The following is an 18,488-nucleotide window of genomic DNA, read 5'->3' on the forward strand; positions in this document are numbered from 1 at the left end:
AACGATCTTACGATTTACCGTCGAGGGGCACCATTGTGTTTACATTTTTTTTTAAATACAATTAAACAACAGTGTCTAAAATTCACGCTGTATGAAGTGATTATTAGTTAATTTATAAGATTTAGTTTTAAGAAGAAAAACAAACTTTTAATCGCGATTAATCGCGATTAATTCATTTCAAAATGTGCGATTAATTAGTTAATTTTTTTTTATCTATTGACAGCCCTAGTAATTACATTAATTTACATTACAAAAACAATGACAGTGACAAATACACTAACTAACACAGTGAAGCTAACACATGGACGAATTGATAACAGTCACACATGCTGGACACAAAAGGGAGACACGGGCAACATTCTAAATTGGACTATTTACACATAAACAGAATACTGGCTCTCTCTTAACCGCACAGCATGCTAGGAGTCACTTACAATCTCTTACATAGAGCATGTGGAAGCTTCACTAACCCCCTGCACGTTACAATATGTTATGTATTAATATATAAAAGAAAGAGTCTAACAAAGTAAACTATTCATGTCATTATTCTTCAAAGTGCCTAAAACACAAGACTGTATATCATCAGCAACTGTCTTCTTTTCCTGCAGGAAATGACACACACAGTGTAAGGAGAAAAGTACTTGCCTCTGATAAAATTTCTGGCCACAGACCATCACCCACAGCTGGTTTGTCCTAAGACACAATCAAATATTCTTTTGTTTTTATCTTGCTTAGCCATAGCATTTTACTTGTGATCAGTTTACATGCTCTCTTGCCAAAGAATGAAAGTGCAATGCTCCGGGCAATTTTCCATATTCAGCCCGTTAAAAGACACTTAGACATTTATTTCAGTTTTCATACTCTTAGGCTCATGTATTCTTCAGAACCTTGTCTGGTGAAGCCAATAAACCACTTTTGGATGAAAAACTCGTTTTTCAAGGTACTTTTTTGAGAGCGGGCTCCGGCCTTGATTTTTGTCTATGTAACTTTTTTGAAGCCCCCGCACTGATACAGACAACAGCCACTGTCAAAGGCACAGATCCTTTCCGTGAATACTTCTTCAGAAACTGTACATACTTTTCCTATTGTTTTCTTATGCGTATACTGTCTATGGTAAATCAACTCTCTTTGTAACATTAAGTTTGATCAGTCTCAGTGCAAATATTTTTTTCCCTGCTGGGATGTTGGCATTTCATTACGAGCATTGTTAAATAATGTCCCTTGTGACAACAACCTACCTGGCAGATGTGTTTGATAAGTAGCTATCTAATGAGGTACTAAAGAAGTCACGTGGAAGACGACTCATGACACGTGCACTTTACCATAAACACCAGCCCAAGATTACTGTCACTGTCTAAACATTTGATATGAGTTACAGTTTATCTTAGGCAGCCTCTTGGACAAGGTTATTGTATATGATTGTGTATATCATCAGACGAATCAGAATTCCAAACAGACAAGTGAAGAGAGAAAGACAAAAACACACGATATGAGACCCAACAACATGCAACAGTTCTGGGAAGTTGATTTATTTTGGACATTTTATGTGATGATTTATATTTAAATTCATGGGAACCGATATCTGTGTTAAGCATTTCAAGTTTCTACACACTTACGTTGTATGTGCTTGTGTGTATACAAACTGCAGAACCGCTAAAGGAAGTACCAGATCAACAAAGCCACTGTGCCCTTTCCGCTGAACACTGAACAGGCCTACTGATAATAAAGGTCATAGAATAGAAATGCTATTGAGCTCTTTAGCTTCCTGAGTTGGGTATCATTACTGGTATAATGTTTCCATGAACTAGCAGAAGCATCCTGTACACACACACACACACACACACACACACACACACACACACACACACACACACACAAACACTCACACACACACAACACAGAGTGAGAGACAATGAAGTGAGACAAATAAATAAAGCATAAAAAAAGAAGAAGAAAGAAGAACTGGTAGAAAGTGGTTGTAATTGTAAATAATAAACCTGTTCATAACATACTTCATGATTACTAATCTGATATACATCCAGTGGTCACTAGCAGAGAACAAAGCATCAGGACATATACCTTATCTTGTTGGAGATGTACCAGAAGCTAATTGAGTTTTTCAAAAGCAATATGGTTGCTTGGGTTATCACCCCACAATATATATAGGTTTCTGTTTGCTATTTTCACTATGCAAACATGACCAGAAAAGCGAAATTATTAGTAGGGTCAAATATAGTTGACTTCCTCCAGTGAGGCGGATGAATGATAAAGTCTGTATTTAGTGAAGAGAGCCAGTTTTTCAGTGAAAAGGTGTCACACCTCACCATGAGGAAGATCTGAGCCATCCTCCTCCTCCACTTCTTGTGATTTTCTCATTGTGTACGTCAAGGTATTCCATTTCCTGCTGCTGATTTAGTCTGAATATAGTAAGCAGGCCTGAGGTGAGTTAAGAGAAATAGCTCACAGTACATACATCTAAATAGAAATGACAAAAAACAAACTGTCACTGGTGTCTTGTCAGAGGGCATTTATTTCATCAGGATTTGTGAAAGTCACTTTTTTGGTCTGGCTGATGTCCATTCTCCAGACGAAGCACTTGCGGAGTCTGCTGCTGTCCCACACGGGCACGCAGTTCCAGATGCCCTGCAGCATGTCTCCCAGCATGTTCCTGACCGCCGACGAGGACACGTAGAAGATGAAGGGGTCCAGGCAGGCGTTGAAGGTGCTGAGGAGGAGGGCCAGGTCCCTCCACTGCGGGCTCTTGTGCGTGACCATGCCCACCACGTGCGAGACGTTGTAGGGCCCAAAGCAGAGGGTGAAGACCACCAGCGTGCCCAGCGCCAGGCTGATGGCCCTGACGCGGCGCTGCCGCCTGATGTTGGGCAGTCGCATGAGGATGCGGATGAAGTTGATGTAGCAGAATGAGCAGATGACGAGAGGCACGCAGAACAGCACGACGCACAGCTCCAGACGGTACGGCAGGAGGATCTCCAGCTGAGCGTCGGAAAAGTTCTCGTAGCAGACGTTCGGCCGCTGCCGGATGGGCGCCACAAGCCCCAGCTCAGTGCTGTTGACGTCAGCACCGGAGGCAGAGGGGGTTTTGGGGTTGTAGTAGGGCATGATGAAGACTATGCTGAGGTGCATGAAGCACACCACCCAGATGAAGATGCTGGCCAAGACGGCGTAAACTGGGCGGCGGTTCAGCGAGTGACGGATGGGAAAGGCCACGCCGAGGTATCGCTCCACGCTCACGGCCGTCAGGAAGAGGGTGCTGTTGTAGATGGTCATGTAGAAGATGAAGCCCGAGAACGGGCACAGGAAGTAGGGCATGTTCCATGTTCCGTCGTTGGCCACCTCCTGCATCTTGAAGGGGAGGAAGATGAGGAAGAGCAGGTCGGACACCGTGAGGTTGAGCAGCAGGATGTCGATGGGCGTGGGCTTGCGGCGCACCTTCAGGATGAACGCGTAGAAGGCCAGGATGTTGGTGGGGAAGCCGGTGATGAAGGTGATGATGTAGACCGAGAGGCAGAGCTGCGTCTGGCATTCCTGCATGGTGACTCCGCGGTGGATGTGACGCGTGGGATGCGGTGAACAGATCAGCCGTCACATGGTGTCAGCACGTCTGCCGAACACACACACACACACACCCCCACACACACACACACAAAACACAGCAAACAGCAAGTAATTTTGAGTGGCACTAAAAAGTCTGTAAAGGAGGAAGAGCACTCAGATGTTCCAGAAAGAAAATATTTAGAAATGTTTTCCACAGAAACATTTGTAGTAATTTGAGTGGACAATTTCAGTGCTGTTGAATGACTACAGGACTTAAGTTAAAGTGAATCAGAAATCATTGAACCATGTAGCAGTTCTTTCTATCCTTTTGTGTGTGTTTTCAGTACAGTCTGTAATCACATCTGCTTAATGTAATGTTTTCAGTTTGTATTTTTATTGATTGTATTTTGCCTCCTGTTTAACAAATGATGGATGATGGCATCATCTAAATGTATTTCTATACCATAAACCTCTACTGTGCTTTATCTCCCTCTTTCTTTAGTTGTATGTGATAAAAGCATACTCATATCACCATGAGATAAATGAAGGTAAATCAATGAAAAAATAAGAAGTGATACATTTTATATTCGTCAGTTATTAAAACTAATACTTCAATATCTACTTTGTCTGCCAAGCAACAGCAAGTAATTCCATTTAAACCATCTTTAATGTAATTCCAGTCAGCGGTACCTTCATATGAACAGTTATTAAATACTTTATCATGTCAAAATGTTTGCAGTTACCTAATAAAAGTCATTGGTTATTACACAATCACCTTAAGGCTTGATAACCAGGTTCCTACTGTTTTGATAAAACACTGATAGTGATGCTCACTACCAGAACACAATGTCCATGTGTACTAAAGTCATAATGAAAAGTGGCAGTTGTACGTAAAAGGATAATATAAGGAACTTATATATTAAAAGTTATTATACCCTTTCTACCTTATGTAGCTAGTTAAGAAATGTATGCTGTTTCAAAGCTTGACCATATCCAACCAGCTTGACCCTTAAAGATTATTTTCAGGTACAGGTTAGGTTCTGTTACATCTCAGCAGAACATAAGAACAAATGTTCGAAAATACCTCTTCCAAAGCTCTCATATGTGCATGACTGATGATGATGATGATGATGATGATGATGAATTCTGGAAGCTCACCCTGGATAAAGAGAATCACACCGACTAGTACAAACGACAAGGACCTATCTCACCCATTGAGTCACCTTAAGTCATTTCACAAAGCTCTTACTATAACATTGATTTCTTTAGGACTCTTTACTTTAAGTTGTTCATCAGATGACCTTTTCTCCCCAAATCTGAGCAAAAACATGAACAAACATGTGATGATAAAAGTCAAAAACGTACCTCCTCTCTCTCGTCTGCTTTGCCTGTCTGTCTGTGTGTGTGTGTGTGTTGTGTGTGTGTGTAGAGTCTGCTCCTGTCTTCCAGCGTTGCTTACTTATTCAGTGGCAGTAGGATCCTGCCCACTGCAAGCCACCTCCGCCAGTCTGTGTTTACTCTGTGCCCTCAATATTCGGTCCTGATAATGGAAAATTAATAAGAGGGTGGAATAACCTCCCTCCCTCTCACTCAGCAGCATCACACACACTCTCCGTGGTAGTCACACACTAACTCCATGGTAACTCCAGCGCTGACCTCTGCTCTCGTTCACGTTGGAGTGGAAGTTGGAAGAGGTTCCAGCGCTCCCCCCGGAGAGATGTTGTTTATACTCTGAGAGACGTGCCGTTATCAGTTTTTATATTCCAGTGTGTCAGGTGCAGCATGGGGTGAGGATTATGAAAGGCAAGGAAGAGAGATGAAGCCAGGGAGTTGTTAAGGTGGAGAGGGCGAGAGATGACAGGTAAAATGAATGGAGTAAAGTGAGAAATAAAGAGAATGAAAGACAGAGAGAGAGAGAGAGAGAGAGAGAGAATAATAGAGGGTGAGAAGTGGGACAGACATTACTGGCATTGACCCACTCTTGCCGGCTGCCCCACCCTTGCCTGGTGCTTTGGTTAAACAAGCCCCACGTCCCCAGACTAAACCTAATAAAGTGACCATGTTTACCTTCCCTATAGATGATTCACAGGTTCATTGTGCGCTGCAGGTGACGCGATAAAGCCGCCTCACACTGACAGCTCTGAAAAGGGCCCCCTTCAGTCCTTCCGACGGCAAACCTGGAAAAAATTCCCCAAACTGGCAATTCTCAGCGGTTAAGGTTTCACAGAGGTATCATAAACAAAGGGCCTTCCAGTAAACTATTTCAGTCTTTCCCTGTACCGAAAGGAATGTGTCTGGAGGAAGTACTGTATGAGTTAATGTTCTATGAGGTAAGGTAGCAAATATGAATTCATAAAGTGTTATGGGCCTATCTATATACACATAATGGTTAATGTAGTTTAGTAGTATATTATGGATGGATGTGAGATGAAAAGCTTATGATGTAAATCTATTGAAGAGGATTTGAATTATTTGATGCTGTACTCAGCAAGGCAGGAATGTGAAGAAAAAAACACTGACTAGCAACGATCAGAGATGGTCCAACTCTGGAAAATACTTTAAGGAAGTGACAAATAACAGAGGAATCACTCTCAAGATGGAAGGTCAGCATCTAACACTCTCATATTATGTTTTAGAGAGAAAGGAAGAGGAGAAAGAAAGAGAAGTGAAACTCTTAACCCATATATCAACCTTCAAATTCTTTATCTGCTGAACACAACTTGTATTTTGTGGTGACACATCTTAAAAACATTCCTGGTTGCTAACACACTATAGTTGGTTCCCTCAGCAAGAAACCCTCAACCCTTAAAAAAAACACATTTGCAAAATAAAATGAAGGTTTTTGAATATTAGGCATGAGTGTGATAACAGATATATTCTTGTGTTAAATTTGAGCATTTTGTGAAATTTACATAAGGAACAATGTGAGCTTCATTGTATAAATGTACTTGGCATTTACTTACAAAGTTTTGAGAAATATGCATGTATGTATAAAATGTAGGATTATTAGTTGAAGGCAAAAATATGTTTGAAAACAACACTAAATGTAAGGTATCAACAAGACAGGACAGGGGTGTACACTACCCTAATAATACGTTTAAATATAGCTGCAAGCAGGGATCCAAGCAGAACGCCATTAAGTTTGATCCTTTACATCACAGGCACGTCTTGGGAGCTGAACTTTGACTGGTCGTTGGCAGCACTTCAGGTTCAGTGGTTCTGAAGATACTGAAATGTGTCGGTTGCAGCGCCCCCCATGGACATCATTTCGTGAGATTTGATGTACGTCAAAAGAATCTGGTAGTAATGTACAGTGTGAAATGTCAGTTTGAACATTTTCATCACAAGATATTAGCTAGTGAAGTGCTAGGGTTTTTTCCTTGTAATATGATTCACTTGGTGGCATCACTCCACAAATGAGTCGTAATGGTCATGCGCCTCCTAGAGGCCAACTTTGGCGTAACAGTTGTTGAGCTATTGTCCAAAAGGTGCTTTGGGCCTATCCCAATACAGGGGACGCTAGAACAAAGGGATTCGTCCACCTAGCGACACAAACCTTATTTTACATATAAGCTGCGTGGGGCTACAATCAGGCAATGCAGTCAATGCATGTGAAGTTTCGTGGATTAGGCACACAAAGTGTAGCAGAATGGATATGTTTTGTATTTCTGTCTGGTCTATTCAGGTTTGTGTTACTCAGCTTTTTTTACTTGGCAATCACCAGCCAATCATCATATGGGGGCACTCAATATAAAGTCAGTGGTCAGTTCTGGGGGAGGTCATCTTCCTGTGGTGTTGTAACCTGCTGTCTGCCTCCATCAATACCTATGCAGTGGACAACAGCGTAAACTCCACACACACACACACACACACACACACACACACACACACACACACACACACACACACACAGACACACACACACACAGACACACACACACACACACACACACACACATACAGACACAGACACAGACACACACACACACACACACACACACACCCACCATCTTGTGTGTTGCTGATGAGAATCGATGGGAATGGTGATTATCAGAATAATCACCATAGGCTTTCAGTCAGCATGTATACACTGCTAGTAACAAAGCAGTGGAAAATGTGTGCATTTCTTATTCTCAGTATGAAATTGTTGCAGTATTTAGTATTTTAGTAAAGTATTTGTATAGTATTATTCTCAGTATGATATTGTAAGTATTTAGTATTTTAGTGCAGTATTTTCTATAGTATTATTTTGAATGTCTTTAAGGATAATCTGTGTGCCAGTAACATGACATCACAAAGTTCAAAATAAATAGAATGTCAATTTCAGGGAAAAAATAATCAAAAAAATGATGTCAAATAATCCCTCAAGTGTGTAAAGGACAGCCACATAGTATGTGTATTTGACTGCTTGTGTGTTTGTGTCATCTGAAAGCAAAGTTTTATTTAGACCTGAAAGTTAGATGACTGCAGGCTACGGATGTGAGTGTCATTGTGAGAATGTGTGTGTAGTTTTGAGAAAATAGGAAATTGATTCAGAAAATGTCTCTCAGCGTACAGGAAAAACTGCCACTGCACTGCATGAACTTGAACTGTGTGAACCAAAGGCAACTGTTAAGTTAAACAACTGCTAAACAGCTAAACTATGCAATGCTAACAGTACAGAGACAATAAAATTGTTTAAGATTGACATTTTATGTCACGTGACTGATTTGTCTGGCAAGGCAATACAAGGATGATAAAAGGCCCATCATGTTGTTGTGGAGTCACAAGCTCTGCTTCTCTCATACCAATGCAATTATAAACTCAGCCTAGAATCAGCACTGATTGACACAAAATACTTACCTTTTTTTGAATAAAAAACAACCTTTTCTCGATATTCGGCTGTAACATTACCAGCAGAATTGATACTCTTTTAGTGAAAGTGAAAACTTTATAGTAGTGAATTGACATGCAAATGCAATATGGCCAATGCACATGGAATGAACTATCATAAACGTCATAAAAAACATTCACGGAAATCCTCAGTGAAGCGCAGTGGCGGTTCTACATGGAATTACGCCCCGGGCGAAACTCCCTCTGAGCGCCCCCCCCCCCCCCCCGCCGAAAAAAAAAGAATCTTATTTATTTTTTATTATAACAATATAAGTGAAAGACAAACTTAAATGTATCAATTGCACAAATCCTTCAATAGAACATTTGAATAACACACTTAAGAGAATCAATGCACACATCATGTACATTAATGTTAGCTAACCAGCTCTCTGCAAGTTAGGTTGTGCAAGCACTCAACATGCATTATGGTTTAGTTGAGTTAGCTAATCGTGGCTAACGGGATTTCGCTAACGCTGGCTAGTATAGTTGTGTCAAAAGGAAATATATGGTCTAACCAGCTAGCTATCGACCTGTTCATTATTAAGATTATACTAGTACTCTGTATGCTGTTATATTCTGTTAGTTGTGGCTAGCGGGACTTCGCTAACACTTTAGCCTAGTGTCAAGATGAATGAACATGTTCATACCCTAATATGGTCAAATCAGCTAGCTAACGCTAGCTAGCAAACAATTTTGTTGGTGCTCAACATTAACTGGTTGCCTTAATAGGAATTTAGGTTAAGTTACACTTGACTGAAAACACATTTTTACCTTGTCCACTTGAGCATCCTTCAATAGTTATCTTGAGATAAGTTGAAGCAGTCAGTGATGTCCTTCCACCAATTCACCTTGCCCTTGGTGACCACATAATCGTTCTGTATTACCTATTTGTATTAGCCATTTCACACAATTCAGAAAAACGAAAACGTGCAGGAATTATAGGCCTGTAATTATAATGTTATGAATGTGCGTTATTTGGAAGAAAGAGACCCAGAGGTGAACTGTACCCCGCGCCCTCTCCCCTTCCCCCTTCTCCCTTCTCACTCAGGATCTGTCCACGGCACCTTCTTAGCGAGCAGAGGCGCCTGCAGCTGCAGGGGGCGCCAATTTGCCAATTCCACACACAGTGATATGATAGATAATAGAAAACCGCTTCGTGGCCCAGATGATTTTTTTTTTTAAAGTGCTCTTGCCGCCCCCCACGTCTTATGAAAAAGTGCCGCCCCGGGCGGCTGCCCGGGTCGCCCGTGCCTAAAACCGCCCCTGGTGAAGCGTCACAATAAATAAAATAAAAAACAAGACATAAATTTAGGTAAATATTTCTTTATGGATATCCATTCATTGTGCAACATTACAACAGACTGAATCCAAGCGTCACTGAAACATCTTAATCACCATAAATGGAATGATCAGCCATCAGACCACAAAAAGTGGGTGCGTTAGATGTTATGCTGTTTTTCTCTGCAGGAGGAAGTAAAGCAAAATAATCTGGGTTGCTACATTCAAACGGCTGCAGGTCATAAAACATGTTGCAAGTAGTCCTAGATTTGTCAATAGAAAAAGTCCTTTTAAACAAAACAAAAGGAACAAAAAGTACAGGCTGATCACGCCAGCACAATCACCAAGCACTGACTGAGAACACGAGGGTTGCAACTCTCAAGCAGGAAAGAAATTCCAGTAATGTCAATAAAAAAGCTGCTTCCAAAAACAAACAAACAAAAAACTAAAAATAACAAAAACAAAACAAAACAAAGGTCACCTTAGTATGAGTTGAAGCACAGACCTGGGCCAGCCTAGCGTGAGCTATCGTTGGAGGTATGTGTGCGTTCATCCGCATCTGTGCAGTTCAACGAGGGGCAGTAGAATGCCCTGCTGCAGCACCGCAGGCGCAACCTGTCCACCATCCTCCTCATGAGGTTCCTGAACGTGCTCCTGAGCGCAGACGAGGAGAAGTAGTAGATGAAGGGGTCCAGGCACATGTTGAAAGTGCTGGTGAGCACGGCGTTCTTGCGCCACGTGGGGCTCTTCCAGTTGATGTAGCCCACCACATGAGACAGGTTGTAGGGCCCGAAGCAGACGACAAACACCAGCATGGTTCCCACAGCCAGGCCGATGGCCCTGTTGCGCTTACGCAGGCTGATGTTGGGCAACCGCGACAGGATGCGGATGAAGTTGATGTAGCAGAATGAGCAGATGACGAGCGGCACGCAGAACAGCACGATGCACAGCTCAAGACGGACCGGGAGGAGGATGCTTAGCTGCTTCGAGGTGAACTCTTCGTAGCACGTGTCGCGTTCATTCGGGTCAATGGCCGTCTTGTTGTTGTGGTCGTAGTACTGCATGATGTAGACAATACTGCAGTGCGCCATCGAGATCCCCCAGGCCACAAAGCCAAAGATCACGGCATTGCGGGGCCTCCTATTCAGCTTGTACTTGATGGGGAATGCGACCCCAAGGTAGCGCTCCACAGATATGGCCGTGAGGAAGAAGGTGCTGTTATAGATGCCAATGTAGAAGATGTAGCCCGATAAAGGGCAGAGGAAGTATGGCATGTTCCATTTCATGTCGTCCGCGGCCTCCTTCATTCGGAAAGGCAGGAACACCAGGAAGACCAGGTCGGAGACGGTGAGATTGAGCAGCAGGATATCCACGGGTGTTGGATTTTGTCGCACCTTCTTGATGAAAGTGAAGAGAGCCAGGATGTTGGCTGGGAGCCCGATTACGAAGGAGATTATGTAGACTGCCAGGACTACTTGACTGTTGGGTTGTATCTCCATTTTGAGTTAGATTCACTAGCAGGAACCTAGGCAACCTAAAGCAGGAAACGCAAACACATCGAGTGTAAACCAACATGGCAACCTACAGCAGGAAACACACAAACACCTCAAGTGTCAATCGAGTGTTAGTTAGTTTTACGAGTGCATAAGTAGTAAAAATTGACATACATTTTTTGTCAGTTTAAGTTTTTCTGCTATTATGAACACTTGATATAAAGAAGCTGAAAAGGGCAGGAAAGGAAGCATGATATCAAATATGATTTATTTCATTCATCCCAGGTCCATTTTAGTAGGTCAGTGTCTCTCAAGAAGTCAGAAAGATATGGATAAAGTGGTATGACAACCACAGTAACCATAACAACCACAGTGCAAATCGGGGGGTTGATTTTACCTGCAATTCTATTCTATTTTAGTTTGTGTGGCATTGTGCATTCTAGCTTTTATTTCGTTTTTATCTTTTTTTCAGTAACCCTGGTACAGTGACAGACTCGAGGCACCTCACGATACATACCAGTGTACTTTGGAAAGTAACACAAAAGAATGAAAAAAAGATGAACAAATCTAACAAAAAAAAACATTATAATCAGTTACTGGCTTTGCTGTCGGCAGCCATCTCTGATACATTAAATAGCCATATATATACATTAAAACATTTGAAATATAATGTATTTTGCTTTGCATTTCCTTTGCATATTTGCATTTATTTTTATCACATGAATGTTAGGCCATGTGAGGTGTTGACAGGGCTTCCTCTCTTGTGCAGAGATATGTGTGCACGAGCAGCCACACCTGCCTCTGCATCGAGGAGAGAGAACAGGACAACACCAATCCCTCCTTCAGTCAGTGTTCACATGGAGGAGAGAGAACAGGACAACACCAATCCCTCCTTCGGTTAGCGTTCACTCCACTGTGAAGGACGCCGTTTGCGGAGGGAAAATTGAATTCTTACACTAGAGCAGATGTGGGATTACTTCAATTCTCTGCTTCCGACGTCCCAGATTACAGTATCTAGTAATAAAAATGCTTTTTCAATGACCCTTCAGTGTTAAAATGAAACAATGCCGTAGTGCTCAACTGAGTGACATGGGCAATGGTTGTAAAAATGGCCCACAGGAAAACGTAATCTACAGAGAACGGATTACCTCCATTGAAATTAAAATGACCCAGCTGGCAGATGTCCTACACCTTGAAGAGATGATAGTGCTGTTAGTCAGTATCACAGTTTATACAATATCTTTATGATATATAAATATATATTGTAATATTATATATTTTTGGTGACTGACAGCACAACCTAACATTACATATCACAGAGATGCCTGAGTTTTTATTGCCTGGCATTTTGACACTTCCTGCTGAGCTTGTGGCTTAAAGCTCAAAGCTATTGGTTCTATGTCCAACCATGTCTACACCAAGCTTGTGTTGCTGCTGTCCAATGTAGTACAGCATGTTACAATTTTAGCTTGTGTTCTGATTGTAAAATAATTCTATTCAAAAGCGATGTACTGTGCCCCAAATCCTATTAAACTAATTAATCATTTCCCTGCTGTTAATGTCCTGTAATAAGGATTGTAATTAAGTTATATCCGCACTCACAAAGCAATCTAGGAAAACAAAACACATGAAAAGACGTCATTAGGCTCAGCGTTCACAGTTTAAACAGGCGTTCAGTTATAAACATGAGAACACGTGACTGCAAGAGTTCACTACAGGCTATAGGCAGTATATCAAACCAGCTCACTCAACCAGATCCTCTATTAGTTTCCAGTCTGCTGCTGGGGCATAAAGGAGAAGCCATAAAACCTGCACTGATAAGGGACAGTGGTGAACGTGCTTGTTTTGGTTCGGAGACTGGCGCAGGCAAACAACCCTGTCAAAAATCATGAACTCTACAGACAAGTGGCACGTGAAGAGCCTTTGAAACGCCTGCCTATTAAACCACTACAAACCACTTTCACCTAACCCACTTGTTATCAGTAGGAGTGCCAGGTTTATATACACTAGGCCCACGCACAGGAGGCCCGTGTGTCATGCTATGAATTATGAACAGTGAAATGGATTTGTCTATGACAAACAAGACATAGGCAAGACCTCATTAAATGTAAATAGACTTTATAATTATAAGCCAGAGCCCAATTATCACAATCCATCATTCTATATATTTCAAGTTTTACTTAATCAGTGCGAACACCATGGCACAGCCACTCACTGTCACTCTTTCGGTCTTTGGACTAAATATTAAACAAAGCGCTTCCAGTAAAACTAAAGATTTCATTTACAATTTGCTTATATTTGTAGGTTACATTTTGTCTTATAGCTTCAAGACACATTTCTGACTGAACTATGCATTTGAGGAAAATGGCACGCATACCTTATCCAGGCAGAACCCCCGGTGTCTGATGTGAAGATGAAAACATCTAGCTTCCTTTTTGTTAAGACTTGTTTGCAATGATGCTGCGATGCACACGTACCAACTCTCTTAGCACTAACCACAGCCACTAGAGAGGAGGAAACAGGGAGTTCCACTTTTGAAGGTTGACTATGAAGGGTGTTGCATTGACAAATGACCACAACATGCGTCACATTTCTTTGCATATGGAAAAAAACTGACCCTAAATTGATCTTCCAAAGACATCCATCACTCATGAATAACTTTCAGTTTTAACTTTCAGCTTTCCATAAGGACCGCACAGCAGGGCGGCCATATAACAGAGACCACATCTGCACTTCTACATAACACCTACAAATATTTACTATAACTTTGCAACATTTCTATGTGTTAATGGGTTACATTTGATTTATCTAAGTAGGTCGATGTGGTGTGCACTTCATATGTAATTAATTCATTAATTAGTACAGTGCTTTTTATATTATATTTCCTCTATCCATGTCAAATCCATGGTTTTACAGTCAGGGTTAGGTTCAGGTTTGGAGTTAGGGTTTGGAGCAATTACAAGAAAAGTACATGACATTAAAATCCTTCTTTACTCAGCTTATGTGTTCATTACACATAGGTCTGCTTGTGTCGGTCAGTAATATGGAATAGGAAAAGGATCAGATGACATTCAATCCAAGGTCAGTGACTTAGCGCAATCAATTTGTTTGATTCTATATTTTATTGTGATTGCCTGCTCTGGTTGTACAGCACTTTGGTCATGAGTTGTTTTTAAATGTGCTTTCTAAATAAATTTGACTTGACTTGGACAATATATGACAAACCTGTCAAGTTTCTTGCTATTAGCATCTTCACAAGTCTGTGGCCCTGCTCACAATTCAGGTGGCTTTGAATGGACTTAACCAAAGAGTTGTGTCTTACTGTCTGAAATCTTTGCTCTTTTGATACAGTCCTTGCTCATCACACACTTCTCTGCTGTAGGCTTTGCTGAGGCAACAATCTCTCTCTCTTTGATTATCTCCTCCTTTTCAGACAGAGAGGACTTTATTTCTATCCAGCTAAAGAAATTGCATCATCAAATATACGTTACCTGCCCCCTGCATTTAATACACACCACTCTCTCATAGTCATTCAAGCTCTTTCCCCCCAAACACATCACTGGTCTCTCTCATTCCTATAACCCCCCACATACACCTGTGTTCTGACTCATTTTGACGATTTGGGTGGCAGGAGGTTCAGTCACTGCTCAAAAATACTTGAACTTGGTGACTCCTGCCCTCCTTCATTTCAGCCTTTAAAACTTCAAGACTCGGCTCTTTACACCGTGCTACTTCCTTTGATCTGCTGTGCTTGTTCCCCCCCCCATACTTATTTCCTGCTATTGTCTCGCCCCTGGCGTTTATTCTTATGGTGCACTTTATTACCCAATAGGCTGGTGTGTTAGCTAGTCTGGTCTTGTCTTTCACAATCTACTGGAAAATCTACTGGACAACACAAGAGTGTGCAATTTTCTTACTGGAATTTCAAGTGTCAAATCAGTCAACACAGATAACAGGCATTTTACAAAGGAAAACACACACACCCTGTTCATTGCAACCCACTAGTTGTGCAAGGTGGGGCTGTACGGTCAGATATGTTTCATTCTTGCGTAAAGGAGGATTTCCTTTGTGAAACACAAAACTTTTCTCTTTGCCAGATTCAAATGCTTAGCCACTGAAAATGCATGTACCAATATCTGTTTTCCCTATGAAGGAACTTGTTTCTGAAAGGAACTGAAAGCCTCTCTGTTTGGCAGAGTGGAAGCAGCCAGAAACCTGATCATAATTTTATGAAGCAAAATTCATAAAATTATGATCAATAATGCCTATTGTTTTTATTTTGTCATTGTTACTTCTCATTGTTATAGCCTGAATCTGAAAACTAAATTATATCTCAATGATTTTGGCAATGTACAAGTAATTGCAAAATCTGAACATAAATTGACAAATATACTACACTGTTTATATTATATATAGTATACCTTGTCCTGAAATAAAGTATTTGTTGCTTTAGACAAAGGGGTCTAAATGGGGGTGGACTCACTGTGGTCATATTAATTAGCCTGAGGGTAAAAGAGACTAAAACCCCCACTGACTTCAGGTGTGACAAATACTTCCTGAATGTGAACCCAGATGTGTATATATACACACACACACAAACACACAATGAACTCGACTGGTAGTTACATAGATTACATTACATACATATTTACATACATACTATTATGATGCTATTATAATCGCAGTAATGGCTTAGAAAGTCCTTGTGTTCATGAGCAACATGACCAAGCTAAAGGTGTTTTAACAAAAGGTGACAGTTTTTTTCCACATTCAGAGTTGGTGTTCAGTGATTAGTCATGACTTGGTGATTTGCCAGTGCATGTTGCATCATATCAAAACCATATTCAGTGACGCCATATGAAACAAGACCCGGGACACAGGAAAGAGTTAGTATGTAGGAGGGGCCCTTTTTGAGCTTAAGTTGTCACTAAGCAAAGTAACTGTGAAAGAAGCTCTGCAAATATGTTAATTAATACAAAAATGTTATGAATGCAAAAATATTATCCAATCAAATAATGAGTATGGTATATATGCCAGGGGCCTGTGAAAAACTGTGTGTACCACTGATGGTGGCAGACCTTAACAGGTTAACAATCAATTACCATTGTGTAAGGCACTTTGGATAAAAGTGACTGCTAAATGCATAACTAGAAACAGCTAGTTTCTATGGGCCCCCATAGCATGTGAAACCCGGCCCCCATAGCATGTGAAACCCAGTGACACCAGGGATGCTATCCCTGTCCAGATGAAACCTCGACTTTCCACTTGAAGTACAGTAATAGTAGCCTAGATATAAAAAAAAGCAGGAAGGGAAGGCCACAGGACCTTGAACTGTGACAGAAACCGCTAGTTTTTGGCAGTCGCTGGGACTACGAACATGAAAAGTGGAAGCAGCGGCAGAGAAGGACGGCAAGGACGGGTTTGCACTCGTAGAGCACTGCTGAAGGGCCTGATGCCTGATGCCTGTAGCCAAGCCCTCAGCTGAAGCACGAAGGGGAAGAAGAGGCCATTCAGTGTTGGTAGCTGGTGATGGTTGAACAGGCTTAACAAAGCTGAAGAGAAGAAGTTTAAGTTTAGAGACTTTTACAAGTAAAAGTGAATGCCCGACACCAGATATCATGATGAGCTGTTCAATGTGTGACTTTATGAATACTAATGTATGCCCACTGTGCAGTATGTCTTGTGTGTCCTGCATGTGAGAAAATTGATGAAAGGATGAAAATTGATGATAGATAGATAGATAGATATAGTAGATAGATAGATAGATAGATGGATAGATGACAGATAGATAGGCAGATTACACAGACAGACAATAGAGTACCATGTTCACATTTATTACTGACTACAAGCAAACAGTACTCAATCCTGATGCCATATTACATCGCTCAAAGTTTCCTGCTTCACTCTCACTCTCAGTGGTTTCCGAACAGTCAGAGTCATAGACACACACTAAGTCAGAGAGCTATGCAACTGAGCAGTGCCCTATTCACGAGCACGTTTGTATTGTGTAGATTTGTTTTCAGATTCCTTGGTACACATTTCTGTGTGTATATTTTGCTGTCTGCCACTTTTTTGGCTCCCTCTAGAGGAATGATTGTAGCATTGCCGCTTGACATAGAGTAACCACAAACCCACATTTGTCTCTTTGCATCTTTACTTCTTAACATCATGCTGTATATAAATTAATCAGATGTGTATACATCCACAGACATATATATATATATATATATATATATATATATACACACACTTTACTTTAATACTGCAGTCCATGGGTTCTTAGTGTTTACCATTGACATGAAACCCCATGTTTATTGATAGACTGTGGGAGCTGACTATAGGCTGTATAAATGCAAGATAACACCGCTAAGGGACACGTCAGGGACCCTTGTTCCTGACCATTAGGAGATAAAAATCACATTTGTGCAGTTCTGCAGTGCCCTGAATACCTCTGAGCACAACCCAAGCTCTTTCAAGGCTTACATTTTCCGGTACTCGGTGAGACAGACAGGGTTGTAATAGTGGGCCCGCTTCTGACTGAAGAAATTCAACAAGCCATCTTCACCATGCAATCGGGGAAATCCCCTGGGCTTGACGGACTGCTAACTTTCACCTTTACATAAAGACTTGTACTTTAAAAAACAGCCTCTTGCCCTTGACACTGCATCAAACATCTATTTGCCTCATACCAAAACAAGACAAGGACCCCACATTGAGTGGATCCTTACGTCTAGTTGCCCTCCTCAACGTAGATTATAAGATTATTTATTACCGATATATCGGCACCTGCCATCCCCTAGACTTTCTAACAGAAAACTCTCTGGATACAAACTTAAACGGGAAGGGTTAAAGGTATTTATATCTCTACTATTATATTTTTTATATTGAACATTGTTTGAAAATTTGTGAGAAATGTTTTTTCACATTTGTGTGAAAAATTAAATATAAAAAAGACATACAAATGAATACTTAAGGATGTTTTGTAGTAGCTTGTATATATTAGAAGACATATTCAACTTCAAGGGTTTGTGACAGATGTAAAATTTCCACTACCACAGCGCATGAAGTAGTTCAGATGTTTCATCACTTCCCTGTACCAAACACGCAAAACCAGCCAAATGACGTTTGACACGCGACAGCTTTAACTTTTTTTTAAATAGTTGTGGCTTTCCATGTTGTGTCACAACTCTGTAGAGTCTACATTTGTGAGAAATCGTTGGTGATTACGTTCACATCAACTCTACGGACATCCTCGGATTTAAATAGCTGGCGTTCATGAATCAGGCGGAG

The 18,488-nt window shown here is 41.1% G+C and overlaps 2 protein-coding genes across 3 annotated transcripts; both read right to left on the minus strand.

Annotated features, from left to right (window-relative positions):
• Nucleotides 1-1,963: 1,963 nt before the first annotated feature.
• On the minus strand, nt 1,964-7,438 carry LOC105901628 (free fatty acid receptor 2). Of its 2 annotated transcripts, XM_012829111.3 has the most exons (3): nt 4,921-7,438; nt 4,640-4,714; nt 1,964-3,622 (listed from the first exon to the last, which is right to left on the minus strand). In XM_012829111.3, exon 3 carries the CDS (start codon nt 3,550-3,552, stop codon nt 2,518-2,520), a length of 1,035 nt encoding a protein of 344 aa, XP_012684565.1. In that variant the 5' UTR covers nt 3,553-3,622; nt 4,640-4,714; nt 4,921-7,438; the 3' UTR covers nt 1,964-2,517. The 2 variants fall into 2 exon arrangements, with proteins under 2 accessions (XP_012684565.1, XP_042565004.1); XM_042709070.1 differs by lacking the exon at nt 4,921-7,438 and having other exon boundaries at nt 4,640-4,899.
• Nucleotides 7,439-9,734: 2,296 nt separating this feature from the next.
• Nucleotides 9,735-13,720, minus strand: LOC105901627 (free fatty acid receptor 3-like). Its single transcript, XM_012829110.2, has 2 exons — nt 13,576-13,720; nt 9,735-11,239 (listed from the first exon to the last, which is right to left on the minus strand). The coding sequence occupies exon 2, from the start codon at nt 11,202-11,204 to the stop codon at nt 10,221-10,223; it is 984 nt and encodes a 327-aa protein (XP_012684564.2). The 5' UTR covers nt 11,205-11,239; nt 13,576-13,720; the 3' UTR covers nt 9,735-10,220.
• Between the last annotated feature and the right edge of the window lie 4,768 nt (nt 13,721-18,488).

This window comes from Clupea harengus, chromosome 11, assembly GCF_900700415.2.
Source record: "Clupea harengus chromosome 11, Ch_v2.0.2, whole genome shotgun sequence".
In the NCBI taxonomy this organism is placed as follows: Eukaryota; Metazoa; Chordata; class Actinopteri; order Clupeiformes; family Clupeidae; genus Clupea; species Clupea harengus.

Bases quoted from the DNA above. Each gene is read 5' to 3' on its own strand.
- LOC105901628 (XM_012829111.3), bottom strand. From the start codon at position 3,552: ATGCAGGAATGCCAGACGCAGCTCTGCCTCTCGGTCTACATCATCACC.
- LOC105901627 (XM_012829110.2), bottom strand. From the start codon at position 11,204: ATGGAGATACAACCCAACAGTCAAGTAGTCCTGGCAGTCTACATAATC.